Below are 12,922 nucleotides of genomic sequence, written 5' to 3'. Positions count from 1 at the left end.
ACAAAAGCATCACTGGTCTCTTTCAGCCTTGGGAAGCAACCTGTGGACACACACACACACACCTCATTGGGGTGTAAATCCTTCCAATCCCCCATACCATGGGAAGTGTTCACCTAGTGTCTCGCTTCATGGCCCATTCCCATCTCCTATAACGGTGGTCCTGCTCTGGCTGTGCTCATCCGACCAGGGGCAAGAGGTTAATCCCCCACACACACCTTTCCTGTATGTGTCTTTTTTTTTGGGGGGGGGGGGGTGTATGCGTGCCTGTGTGCATATGTATGTATTTGGGCTACAGTCCCCCAGGCAGCTAGGCTTAGCTGAGCACCATAATTCAAGGAGAGTACGATAGGGAAACATGTCTGCTGCCAGCCAAGAAGCCCTCTCCAACATCTCTGCCGTCACACTGGAGCATTTTGACTGAAGCCAGTTTTGAAGCCATGTTCCAAATGGGCCCTAATAAAAAGTAGTGCACTATAAAGGAAAAAGGGTGCCATTTGGGATGCATACTATGTCTCTGTCTGAGAATGTGAAAACAGCACCAACGGAGGGCTAGATGTTACCTAAATAACTAATAGGTCCAAGAAAAGTATCTTAACTTATATAATATATTTTCTTCCCACAATGAATAACAATGAAAACACTTTGTTTCATAACAGCTCCCTATGAGTGACTATGTTATATAAAGGCCAGCAAAGAGTGGAAAATGAATACAATTCCTAACGTGCAGCCTACAGTATATGTGTGTGGAGAAGGCCAGTAAACTCCTTCATAACAGTGAGTTGGAGGGAGGAAGGGGAGGGTCGTTTATACATGGGCTGGCTTGGCCTCCACCCTCTTTTGCGTGCATCTCCACCCCACCCCAACAGTCATAGTGGGCCAGTTTGATTGAAACACAGCCATACAGCACTTCAAGTCATATTAAAATACCACTTGATGTTTGCGAGCTGTGTATACACCCCTTCGCCACTGGAATAAAGGTCTGACCCAAAACAACTGAATGGTGAAAACAAAGAGAGGAAGCATGGTGAGAGGGAGGAGGGACGAGAAGAACGAGGGGACTGGGCAATATTGATGGCAGGGCTGACGGGGGGAGAGTCCTGCCTCTTTCAGCCCCCAAGCATAGTCATTTTGTATGCAGATTCCTCCAACAATAAATCCATTACTGATGTGGTCTAATCCCATGCGTGTGCCCAGCTAATAGAAACATTGTTTGCCCTGGAAGAGAGTTACTTTAATCTAGTAATGGTCTGCTTGCCCTATGGAAGGGGAGCATAGGGCCACAAGGAACCCCCTTGTCTAGAGGGGCAATTGCCCACATTCTCCCAAATTCCCCCCACTGACCCTCTCTATTCTGTCTACTGTACGCCAGCCATCTGGACAAACTGTTATGTCCCCACACTATCACAATGAGATGAGAATGGAAGATTAGAATGGGTAGTTCTGGTTCCACCTCCCCCAACCCCTCTCTTTAAGGTACCGTATCTCAGTACGATAATGAAGATCTCTGAATACTAAGCGAAGTCTGATGAATTATTGAAAATTAGGTTTCAAAAGGTGCTTAAGAGTTAGATTCCCAACTGATCTCTTGAAGAGTGTTTTATGCCTTTCTAAAAAAACGACCAACCATCCAACCAACCAACCATCACAGCCTGGGGATAGATATGGTGTAAAATAGGTATAGGGGGTATAGCAGCCCGGAGGCATTATCGTTCCACACAAACAAGGAGTTGATGAGTGGTCAAACATAAAAATATCTCAGCCTTTTCTCTAAAAGCTGTATGACAATAAAATTACCATAAAATGGACAATAACAAAACATAAAAAGCTTAATTGAACAAAGATTGAATTTTGCAGCAGCATTGCCAAAAACCATTTAGATCCAGTCGAATGACTTAAGCTCTTCTCTGACCTTTCCAACTCTGAAGCGGTGGTCATCTTAAGGTGAATTTCAGCTTAGAGAGTTTAAACGGTCATTTACTTGGTCATTTACCATTTGTGGAGGGTTAAAAACAAATATATCCACTTGAAATGTGCTTTTAATACAACAATGTATGGTATTGTTGAACGCCCAGAGTTGAATGTGTCTGTAAATAAAATGTTCCCAGAGTCAATTAAGCGAAAACTTGACTTTGAATCAGCCTCTCGTCTGGCAGGCAGAAGGCTCCCGGGGAAGAGGACGATGCAACAAAATGAACGGAATAATAGATCAGCCGTTGGTAGAACCTAAAAACAGCAATATATTCACCGAGCCTGACCCCACAGGAGTCACCTTGGGGACAAGAATGGGAGTTGATCTCTTTTTGAACCCCATCTTATTCCCGAACAACATGCTTTGAAATATATCCGAACAAATTTGAGGAATTCTGTGATCACAGTATAACAAGGTTACAGGACTCCAATTAGCACTCCTACTATTGCATAACAGTTTGGGAACTAACAGAATCTGACAGATGGTGGAGGTCAGTGGGAGGGTCTGGTGGATTTGACAGTGTGGCGGTATAGCCGACGGTGCTAGTGATCTGTAGCCATGAGACATAATGTAGTGTGATTAGTCACAACGGTCGGAGCGGGCTTTTATTGTTCTCCACGATGGTCTGCGTGGTTCTGCCATAACCCAGGGCACACAATGGCCCTGCAGATGCCCCACAATGGCCCTGCAGATGCCCCACTGCTCATTAGCATGGGGCAGGGGTGGATGGAGAGAGAGAGAGAGAGAGTGTGTGTGTGTGTGTGTGTGTGTGTGTGAGGGGGTACTTTTATAAAGCTCTTCCTCACGCCACCTGTTGTCATCTCCTCTTGATCCCCATCATCCCTCTCTCTACACAACACACACATCACTGGCCCCAGGCCACCAGTAGAGGTCTTGGTCTCGTTAGCCCCTAACTGGTCTAATTAATTCATGATCCTATGAGGAGGTCAGATTTGGCCGTTGGGGCCGGCTCGATGACCACCAGAGGGAAGGGGGACAAGAGTGGCCAGCCAGAGTCCCAGCCTCACCTCGGGCCATCTGACCCCTCCTTTTGTGTTTAGCCCCCTTGGTCCTGTCCTCTGCCCCGTCCTCAGCCTGCACAAGCCTGGCCACCAGCCCACTGATCTCATTAGTGAAGCCTGGACACACAGGAGGGCTCAGAGAGAGTCCAACTCTGAGACAGTCCAACTCTGAGACAATCTAACTCAGAGACTGACCAACTCAGAGACAGTCTGACTCAAAGACAGTGGCAAATTGCCTTGGAACCACTGATGTCCCTCATCTCTGCTGGTGACTATGGGCCCAGGCCTATATTTCAGGATTTCTGCTCCTAGCTAGACATGAGGTTGGAAAAATCTCAGTCAGGAGTGTGAAGCAGTTATGGAGAAACGTGCCCCATATTGGCCCTGACCATGGTTAATAACAAAGAGGTAAACCATCCTGGAGCTGCCTGAGGAGAGCGTGCCCTGTAGCAGCTTGGCCATTTCAAAATGGAGGGAGGCAACTCAGACACCCTTATCTGCCAAGTCCCCCCTTCCTCCCAGTTCCTAATCCCCTAAAACCTCAATATTTTTTTCTGGAGGAATGGTGGGGGTGTGTGTTTGTGTGCGTGTGTGTGTGTGCTTCAGCTGCTTCTCAGACACTGCCGTCCTGGATTAGGACAGGTGATAAAGTTGGCCCTGCTCCTGCCACACACATACAAACACAGACACACACACAAACATAAAAAACAGAGACACACACACACACACTGAACCACACACACACCAGATAGAGGAGAGGGGACAGTGTCGTCAGATCCTCCCCTCACCTGTGGAATCCCAGAATTCCCCCACCTGCCCCCACCAGTTCCCCTGGAAACCACAGCTGACCTCCACATGACCTTCAGGCTCTTTTTTGGACTCCCCTCTCTCCCAAGTTACCCCAGGCAATCCTATTTCAAATGTATCTCAGGGACTGACCCTGTCCCCCTCTGGTACACCTCCATGCCTCGTCTCCTCAAACATATTCATGAACCATAAAAGCAGCGGTAGAGACAGAGAGAGGGTCATAAAACCTTCAGAGCAATATAAAACCCCAAACAATGGACTGGCGACCTGGGGAAAGGCAGTCTGAATTTCAAACAGCTTCTTTTCAGTTGGGTCTATTGTACAGCGATGGCTATTACGTTGCATTTTTAGCCATAAAATGTGATATGGTCTTTGATGTGGATGCCATCCACGAAACACACACACAGGCGAACACATTCAACACAGACACACTAATGTACTATATATACAATGACACACACACACACACACACACACACACACACACACACACACACACACACACACACACACACACACACACACACACACACACACACTCACAGTATGAACAGTGCCTGTCTGGTCTCTAGACCACCGCTCATCTGTGCTGCTCAGTGCCTCTCCGCTGGTAGCAGATGGAGCAACTAGAGGTTAAACCCCCTGAACCTGTGAGTGAGCCGTCCCACCGAGCAATCTGGCTCCTGCCCCCAGCTCACTAACTAGCAAAGAGCCATTGAAAGGCTACTGCCATGCCTGCCCCATACCCGCGCCACACCGATGCCATGCTGTGCCCCTGGCATGGGCAAAGCGGCACAGAGGGTCCTGGCATCCAGGGTCGTATTTCAAGCATCATCATCATGCAGGCACCATTGGCACGCGCCCACTGATGGAGATGAGCAGTTCCTCTCTAGGCGACCCCAGCCATGAGCCAGCCCTGGGGCCAGTGATCCGAAAGTCAGATGTGTGCGCACACACACTCATATAACCATGAGGTTGCAGACTGAGAGAAAAAGGAAACATAGGATCCTTATCTTCTGGGGAGAGGAGATGGGAGGTATGAGCAGAGCGACTGATCCACAATGGGCAGTGTGTGGGGGTGTGTGTTGTAGTAAGGGATGTGTGTGTTGGTGAGGGCGGGGGGGTGTCATCTCCCTGAGGGTCGGAGCAGGCATTCGGTGCGTGTGTGTGTGTGTTTCTCAGTTGAAAGCCAGCTGCAGGGTGCATTGGTCTCAGAGATACTAGCTTCAGAGACCAGCGGAGACACTGGGCTCCAGAGACTAGGTCAGGATGCCAGTACCTCAGGGCCATTGGATTAGGAGTGACTCAGTGAAGCAAGAGAGAAACCTGTATAGCACTGACTTAGTGAAACCAGACCAGCATCAAATAGAGACGAGAGAAGTTGAGAGCCATCTGTGGCTCAGTCAACCACTTTCCATTGCAACTCTTCCTTAGACCATACAGTGTAAATGAGAATGTCTTCTCAATCAACTTACCCTGGTAAAAGAAGGGTATGTCTTCTGTAAAACCAGCACCAGTCTTAGAGCGAACATAAGCAGCCCGCCTCAAAAATACCATCATGGCATATAAGGCTGAAAATACTAGTCAGACAAATCATGATTCCAACAAAAACATTTCCACTACACATTGCCTTATTCCTCAGCTCCCAAAGTGTCCTGTGTTCTGCAGCCTACTCCACTTCCCCTAGCTCAAACGATTACCTCCTAAGGCTTTACTGCTGAAAGTACACCCTTCTGAACGGCCAAGAACACAACTCCAATCTGCTTTCTCACAGCCAATCCCATAAAACATGTAGCTATTTGAGGCATCGGGATATGAGAGCAAGACAAAGTAAAAAGATAATCCTTGGAGCTATGCTCTCAGTTCAGGTGACCGACGTAAGCCTTAACGACCCCGCCAAAGAACAAGCATGGGACTAATTTATGTTAGTGTTTCTGTGGAAGCAGTCAGGGTGAAATTAGGCTTGAAGATTAGGTTATAGGGCTGGAGCCTTCCAAAACAGGACGCAGGACCTGATGTGTTGTAAGAGGGTCTAGAGTTTCATTGACTTTTGGAGTGAAGGGGAGATGTTTTCCCCTCTTTTTTCTCTTCTCTTCAGCTGTTTCTTATTACTGCATCGGGAGGTGAGTTTCATGTTATGGGGGGTTTGAGCAAAGGGCAGAAGAATTTAGAAATTCCTGAGATGTTTGCAAGTTTTAAGGTAAGCAATATTGGCTCCAATATACACTCCACAAAGGATGGATGAAAGCGTTTGACTTTCACTGCTACCTTAGTAAAAACAGTTTCTGTGTTTCGGGGCTAATTTGATTAATTTGACAGTTAGTCATGGGGTAAAGACAGCCTTCACAAGAATTTAGCTCTAATAGATATGTGTATGTTGCTATCAATACTGTATACAACCAACTGCTTACATCATCCTATAACCGAGTCTGAGGAATTGGGTAACTGTAGCTTCCCAGGCAACAATACATACGAAGAAACCATCCTCAACTCATATCAGGAAAAACGTAATAAAAACAGCTTAAGTACTGAAATACTCAAATGACCCGTGTTGTTGTGGAATGGAATTACATAATGAAATCCTAATGCAATAGCGCATTGGCTAATCTAATAGTGAAATCAAATTGGCCCGTCCACATTTCATTACAACAGAACAGATATCAGCAGTGTCCTATTGTGAAAAGTTGCTAGGCGCCAACTTCCATTGCTTTCCATTCTTACAGGGTTTTCTATAGTGGGTGCATGTGTGTGAGATGATTTCGGGGGCTAACACCTGGAAACAGGAACCATTGGCTGTTCTTGCTACACTTTCCCTTTCCAATGGCACTTATTCGCTTGAGCTGTCACTTATTCGCAATAATGAACCCAGTCCAGGAAGATTGCCTCTATTTTCTATCAGTGCTATACAGTGCTATTCTGTATCTCTTCCATCTTGGCTGACACCAAGAGCCAAAATGGCAGACAAAAGCAAAGGCACTTACTTGCCACCTCCAGCGATGCATTGCGACTGATGGCCTCTCCTAGGTAGTTGCGTGCCACGCACACATAGACCCCCTCGTCAGGCTTGCTCCGTCGACCGTGGACAATACGCAGGAAGAAGAGGGAGCCGCTGGGCAGCAGCATACGGTGGGAGCGTGGGTCTTCCCTGTCTGTCTCCACTCGTTCGCCATCTTTGTACCACTCCACCATGGGGCTGGGACGCCCCTCGGCCTTGCAGTTGAGGGTGGCTGGTTCGCCCTTGGACACGATCAGGTCAGAGGGGTGCTCCACAATCCGCGGGGGGGCATCCTCTAACCTGGGCCGGGATCCTGGAATAGAGAGAGAGGGGGTAACGGGTTAAAAGTGTACAGTGTTGTGTGACTTGTTGTCAGTAAGTAGGAAAAAGCAGGAGAGAGAGTGAAGAGGGTGAATACTCTTCTATGTTGTGAATATGCACTAACTTTCTGGAGTGGAGAGGGGATAGGGCTCCTTGAGTATGCACTAACTTTCTGGAGGGGATAGGGCTCCTTGAGTATGCACTAACTTTCTGGAGGGGAGAGGGATAGGGCTCCTTGAGTATGCACTAACTTTCTGGAGGGGAGAGGGATAGGGCTCCTTGAGTATGCACTAACTTTCTGGAGGGGAGAGGGGATAGGGCTCCTTGAGTCTGCACTAACTTTCTAGAGGGGATAGGGCTCCTTGAGTATGCACTAACTTTCTGGAGGGGATAGGGCTCCTTGAGTATGCACTAACCTTCTGGAGGGGAGAGGGGATAGTGCTCCTTAAGTATGCACTAACTTTCTGGAGGGGAGAGAGGATAGGGCTCCTTGACTATGCACTAACTTTCTGGAGGGGAGAGAAGATAGGGCTCCTTGAGTAAGCACTAACTTTCTAGAGGGGATAGGGCTCCTTGAGTATGCACTAACCTTCTGGAGGGGAGAGGGGATAGTGCTCCTTAAGTATGCACTAACTTTCTGGAGGGGAGAGAGGATAGGGCTCCTTGACTATGCACTAACTTTCTGGAGGGGAGAGGGAATAGGGCTCCTTGAGTATGCACTAACTTTCTGGAGGGGAGAGAAGATAGGGCTCCTTGACTATGCACTAACTTTCTGGAGGGGAGAGGGGATAGGGCTCCTTCAGTATGCACACGCCTACAGGAGAGGATGGAAGAGGGTTGGTGCTGATCACTAGGTGGAAAGGCTTCATTTCTCTTTGAGCTCCACCTTAGCCTTCAAACTCTTTTTTACTAAGGAGACACTCAACACTTGGGCTGAGTGGGCAGCAAACAACAGAATAAACAAGTCAACATAAACATTCAATTCTGGCTCAAACAAATGTCAACAACATTTGAAAAAAAACACACAAAAAACATAGGTCCCGAGGAAACTGGGACATGTTGAGTTATTGTTCTCCACGTGAAACTATTCCGTAATCATATCAACTTGATGGCTGAGAAATTACATGCCCTATATTTAGAATTTACCGCCAAGGGTTTTTTAGAGAGAGAGAGACAAGAGAGACAGAGAGACAGAGAGACAGAGAGAGAGAGAATAACTCCAGCAGGTTTTGATGCTGTAGTGCTTAGAAATTGCTTCCTTGTCATTCCCCCAAGTTTTAATGACAGTGTGTTGATGGGACAATTATGGATGAATAGCAACAGGAGCAGAAACACTAGCACCCATGGTGCGAGTGTTTTTTTTGTGTGTTTTTCTCACGGTGTTTGTCAGAATAATTACGGAGATGCATCCCGATGCCGATTTTTGATGACGCCACAAGTTTTTTGAGTCTTTGAGCCGAGTTGACTTGTCAGCAAACCAAGATGGAGGAGGAGGCTCTCAAGACCTCTCCGCAGAGCCAGGTGTGAGAATGTAGGTTCAAATTATGTCTGATAACAACTGATAAGAGGGCGGCTTCGTATCCACTGGACGAATGCCTTTCCCTCCACGGTCGAATCCTCCAGGGTTATAGGATTAACAAGTCAAAGGTAGATGGCTTTTAGTTGATGGAGGAGATACATGATGATTGTGTTGAGTGATGGACCCTCGCTCAAACCTATTACTTTCTTATAGAAGGAATGTGTGGAATCTTGGCGTAAAGGAAATGGTGGTAGATGGAATTTCAAATCATATGTTAAACAGCAAATGTGATAGCTTGACCTTATTTAGTGGCTAATATCTTATCATGGATCGTTATCATAGAGAATGATAGGCCTTTCAAAGCAAATCCTTGAACTGGCTGCTAAATCATAACTTGAATACTGTCTCTCGAAGAGCACAAATAACCTGTATTCCAGCAGAGCTTGGTCTACTCATGCCTATAACCAAATATAACACAGAATCTGACGGTCCACTAAACAAGAAACTACTCTCCATTTGTTTGTGGAGAGTAGTTGTCTTCCCTCTAGGGCAGACTCTGCAGAAGAACAGTATAGGACCAACTGACACTCAGCTAATAGCTTTTAGGGTGTAGAAAAGCTGGACAGATTTACGTTGAGGGGGTTGGTGGAAGGTTGTCGGGAAACCCAGCATGACCGGGCTTTAAGAGCTCCTTCATAAATATTACAGGCCAGGCCTGTCAGAGCAGGCCATGTGGGAACGTTAAGCAAAGGTTTTTAAAGGGGAAGGGACCGTGGTCTGAGACTGAGCTAATGTTATGTGGCCATTTTTAAAGCAACCAAGCACCTAACAGGAAATGGAGCAAAATGTTATGCAAAGGTTTTTAAAGGAGAAGAATACATTATTTTGCTCAACTTGAAATGAGCAAAATATTAGGCAAATGTGATACAACCTGGATTCGAACCAGGGTGTCTGTAGTGCTTTAGACCACTGCACCACTTAAGAAAACTTTTCCAACGTCAGCGCCCGACCTAACTAATGCTCATGTGGCTGAAAGGAAACAAGTCCTCGCAGCAATGTTCCAACACCTTGTGGAAAGCTTTCCCAGAAGAGTGGAGGCTGTTATAGCAGCTAAGGGGGGACCAACTCCATACTAATGTCCATGATTTCGACGAGCAGGTGTCCACATACTTTAATAAAACCGAAAGCATACCTTGACTTGGAAGAGATCCAATGTTGGATAGCCTTAGCCAACTAACTGTTTGAGTCAGGTTGTTGATTAAGCTAAATTAGCTACAGTGAGGGAAAAAAGTATTTGATCCCCTGCTGATTTTGTACGTTTTCCCACTGACAAAGAAATAATCAGTCTATAATTTTAATGGTAGGTTTATTTGAACAGTGAGAGACAGAATAAAAACAAAAAAATCCAGAAAAACACATGTCAAAAATGTTATAAATTGATTAGCATTTTTATGAGGGAACTAAGTATTTGACCCCCTCTCAATCAGAAGGATTTCTGGATCCCAGGTGTCTTTTATACAGGTAATGAGCTGAGATTAGGAGCACACTCTTAAATTAAAGGGAGTGCTCCTAATCTCAGTTTGTTACCTGTATAAAAGACACCTGTCCACAGAAGCAATCAATCAATCAGATTCCAAACTCTCCACCATGGCCAAGACCAAAGAGCTCTCCAAGGAAGTCAGGGACAAGACTGTAGACCTACACAAGGCTGGAATGGGCTACAAGACCATCGCCGAGCAGCTTGGTGAGAAGGTGACAACAGTTGGTGCGATTATTCACAAATGGAAGAAACACAAAAGAACTGCCAATCTCCCTCGGCCTGGGGCTCCATGCAAGATCTCACCTCGTGGAGTTGCAATGATCTTGTCAATGATCTCAAGGCAGCTGGGGCCATAGTCACCAAGAAAACAATTGGTTACACACTACGCCGAGAAGGACTGAAATCCTGCAGCACCCGCAAGGTCCCCCTGCTCAAGAAAGCACATATACATGCCCGTCTGAAGTTTGCCAATGAACATCTGAATGATTCAGTGTACAACTGGGTGAAAGTGTTGTGGTCAGATGAGACCAAAATGGAGCTCTTTGGCATCAACTCAACTCGCCGTGTTTGGAGGAGGAGGAATGCTGCCTATGACCCCAAGAACACCATCCCCAACATCAAACACGGAGGTGGAAACACTATGCTTTGACAACTTCACTGCATCAAAGGGATGATGGACTGGGCCATGTACCGTCAAATCTTGGGTGAGAACCTCCTTCCCTCAGCCAGGGCATTGAAAATGGGTCGTGGATGGGTATTACAGCATGACAATGACCCAAAACACATGGCCAAGGCAACAAAGGAGTGGCTCAAGAAGAAGCACATTAAGGTCCTGGAGTGACCTAGCCAGTCTCCAGACCTTAATCCCATAGAAAATCTGTGGAGGGAGCTGAAGGTTCGAGTTACCAAACGTCAGCCTCAAAACCGTAATGACTTGGAGAAGATATGCAAAGAGGAGTGGGACAAAATCCCTCCTGAGATGTGTGCAAACCTGGTGGCCAACTACAATAAACATCTGACCTCTGTGATTGCCAACAAGGGTTTTGCCACCAAGTACTAAGTCATGTTTTGCAGAGGGGTCAAATACTTATATCCCTCATTAAAATGCAAATCAATTTATAACATTTTTGACATGCGTTTTTATGGATTTTTTTGTTGTTGTTATTCTGTCTCTTACTGTTCAAATATACCTACCATTAAAATTATAGACTGATCATTTCTTTGTCAGTGACCAAACGTACAAAATCAGCAGGGGATCAAATACTTTTCCCCCCTCACTGTAAGTGAATTAGCTAGCTAGGTAAATAGAAGTGAAGGTGAAAAAACTACTGCAAAATATAGCTAGCTCTCTCTTTCTGCTGCTTCTCCTTCATTTTTTGAAGAAATGAATTTGATCCAAACTCTTCAACTATTATATTTATCTCTCTGAGTCAACTACTCACCTCATTTTATGCACTGCAGTGATATCTAGCTGAAGATTATGCTTTCAGTACTAGATTCATTCTCTGATCCTTTGATTGGATGGAAAACATGACAGTTCATGCCACAAGAGCTCTGATAGGTAGGAGGACATCCTCAGGAAGTCATCATATTTACTGTGCAAGTCTATGGAAAGGGGTGAAAACCATGAGACTCCTAGGATATGTATTGAAGTCAATGTACACAGAGGACAGAAAGAAGCTGTCCTCCGGCTCCACCATGTTGCTACCCACGATAGTGCTGTTTAGACTACTGTAGACCTTTATGAAAAACAGTGTGTTTTAATCAAATATTTGGTGATGTCAATATATTTAGTATAGTTTTATCTAAAGGTGTGTTCAAAAGGTAAGGTGAGCTCTACATTCTACTTCTCCAATTGCAACTTGAAAAGGGAAAGAGGCTATTGAGTAGCTAACAAACTATGAGAGAGGACAGTAGACAGTCTGAAAATAGGTCTATGCCTGACTGTCCGGAGAGATAGACATATAACTGACAAACCTAGGCTCTCTCTGGACTTATTCCCACCTGGCGTGGTATATAGGGGCAAGAAAGTGTCAGCTTCAAAGCTTAATATGAACTCATGAAACCATGGGGAAGAGCATGGAGCTGAGCCTCCATGAAATATATACAGTTGAAGTCGAAGTTAACATACTCTTAGGTTGGAGTCCTTAAAACTCGTTTTTCAACCACTCCACAAATTTCATGTTAACAAACTATAGTTTTGGCAAGTCGGTTAGGACATCTACTTTGTGCATGACACAGGTCATTTTTCATACAATTGTTTACAGACAGATTATTTTACTTGTAATTCACTGTATCACAATTCCAGTGTGTCAGAAGTGTACACTATAAGTTGACTGTGCATTTAAACAACTTGGAAAATTCCAGAAAATTATGTCATGGCTTAAAAGCTTCTGATAGGCTAATTTACATCATTTGAGTCAATTGGAGGTGTACCTGTGGATGTATTTCAAGTCCTACCTTCAAACGCAGTGCCTCTTTGCTTGACATCATGGGAAAATCAAAAGAAATCAGCCAAGACCTCAGAAAATAAATTGTAGACCTCCACAAGTCTGGTTCATCCTTGGGAGCAATTTCCAAATGCCTGAAGGTACCACGTTCATCTGTACAAACAATAGTACGCAAGTATAAACACCACGGGACCAAGTAGCTGTCATACCGCTCAGGAAGGAGATGTGTTCTGTCTCCTAGAGATTAACGTACTTTGGTGCGAAAAGTGCAAATCAATCCCAGAACAACAGCAAAGGAC

At 45.5% G+C, this 12,922-nt stretch overlaps 1 protein-coding gene across 2 annotated transcripts in view; it reads right to left on the bottom strand.

Moving 5' to 3' along the window:
- The window catches only part of LOC109872916 (roundabout homolog 2), a 115,502-nt gene that overhangs the window by 80,724 nt on the left and 21,856 nt on the right, over window positions 1-12,922 (bottom strand). For both annotated transcript variants that reach the window (XM_031808088.1, XM_031808087.1), the window contains exon 2: window positions 6,780-7,106. In XM_031808088.1, coding sequence (XP_031663948.1) covers window positions 6,780-7,106 — 327 coding nt within the window. The remainder of the gene's footprint in view (window positions 1-6,779; window positions 7,107-12,922) is intronic.

The sequence above is a fragment of the Oncorhynchus kisutch genome, linkage group LG28 (genome assembly GCF_002021735.2).
Source record: "Oncorhynchus kisutch isolate 150728-3 linkage group LG28, Okis_V2, whole genome shotgun sequence".
Taxonomy (NCBI): domain Eukaryota; kingdom Metazoa; phylum Chordata; class Actinopteri; order Salmoniformes; family Salmonidae; genus Oncorhynchus; species Oncorhynchus kisutch.
The sequence above is the reverse complement of the archived record's forward strand: the minus strand, read 5'-3'. Positions and strand labels throughout refer to the sequence as shown.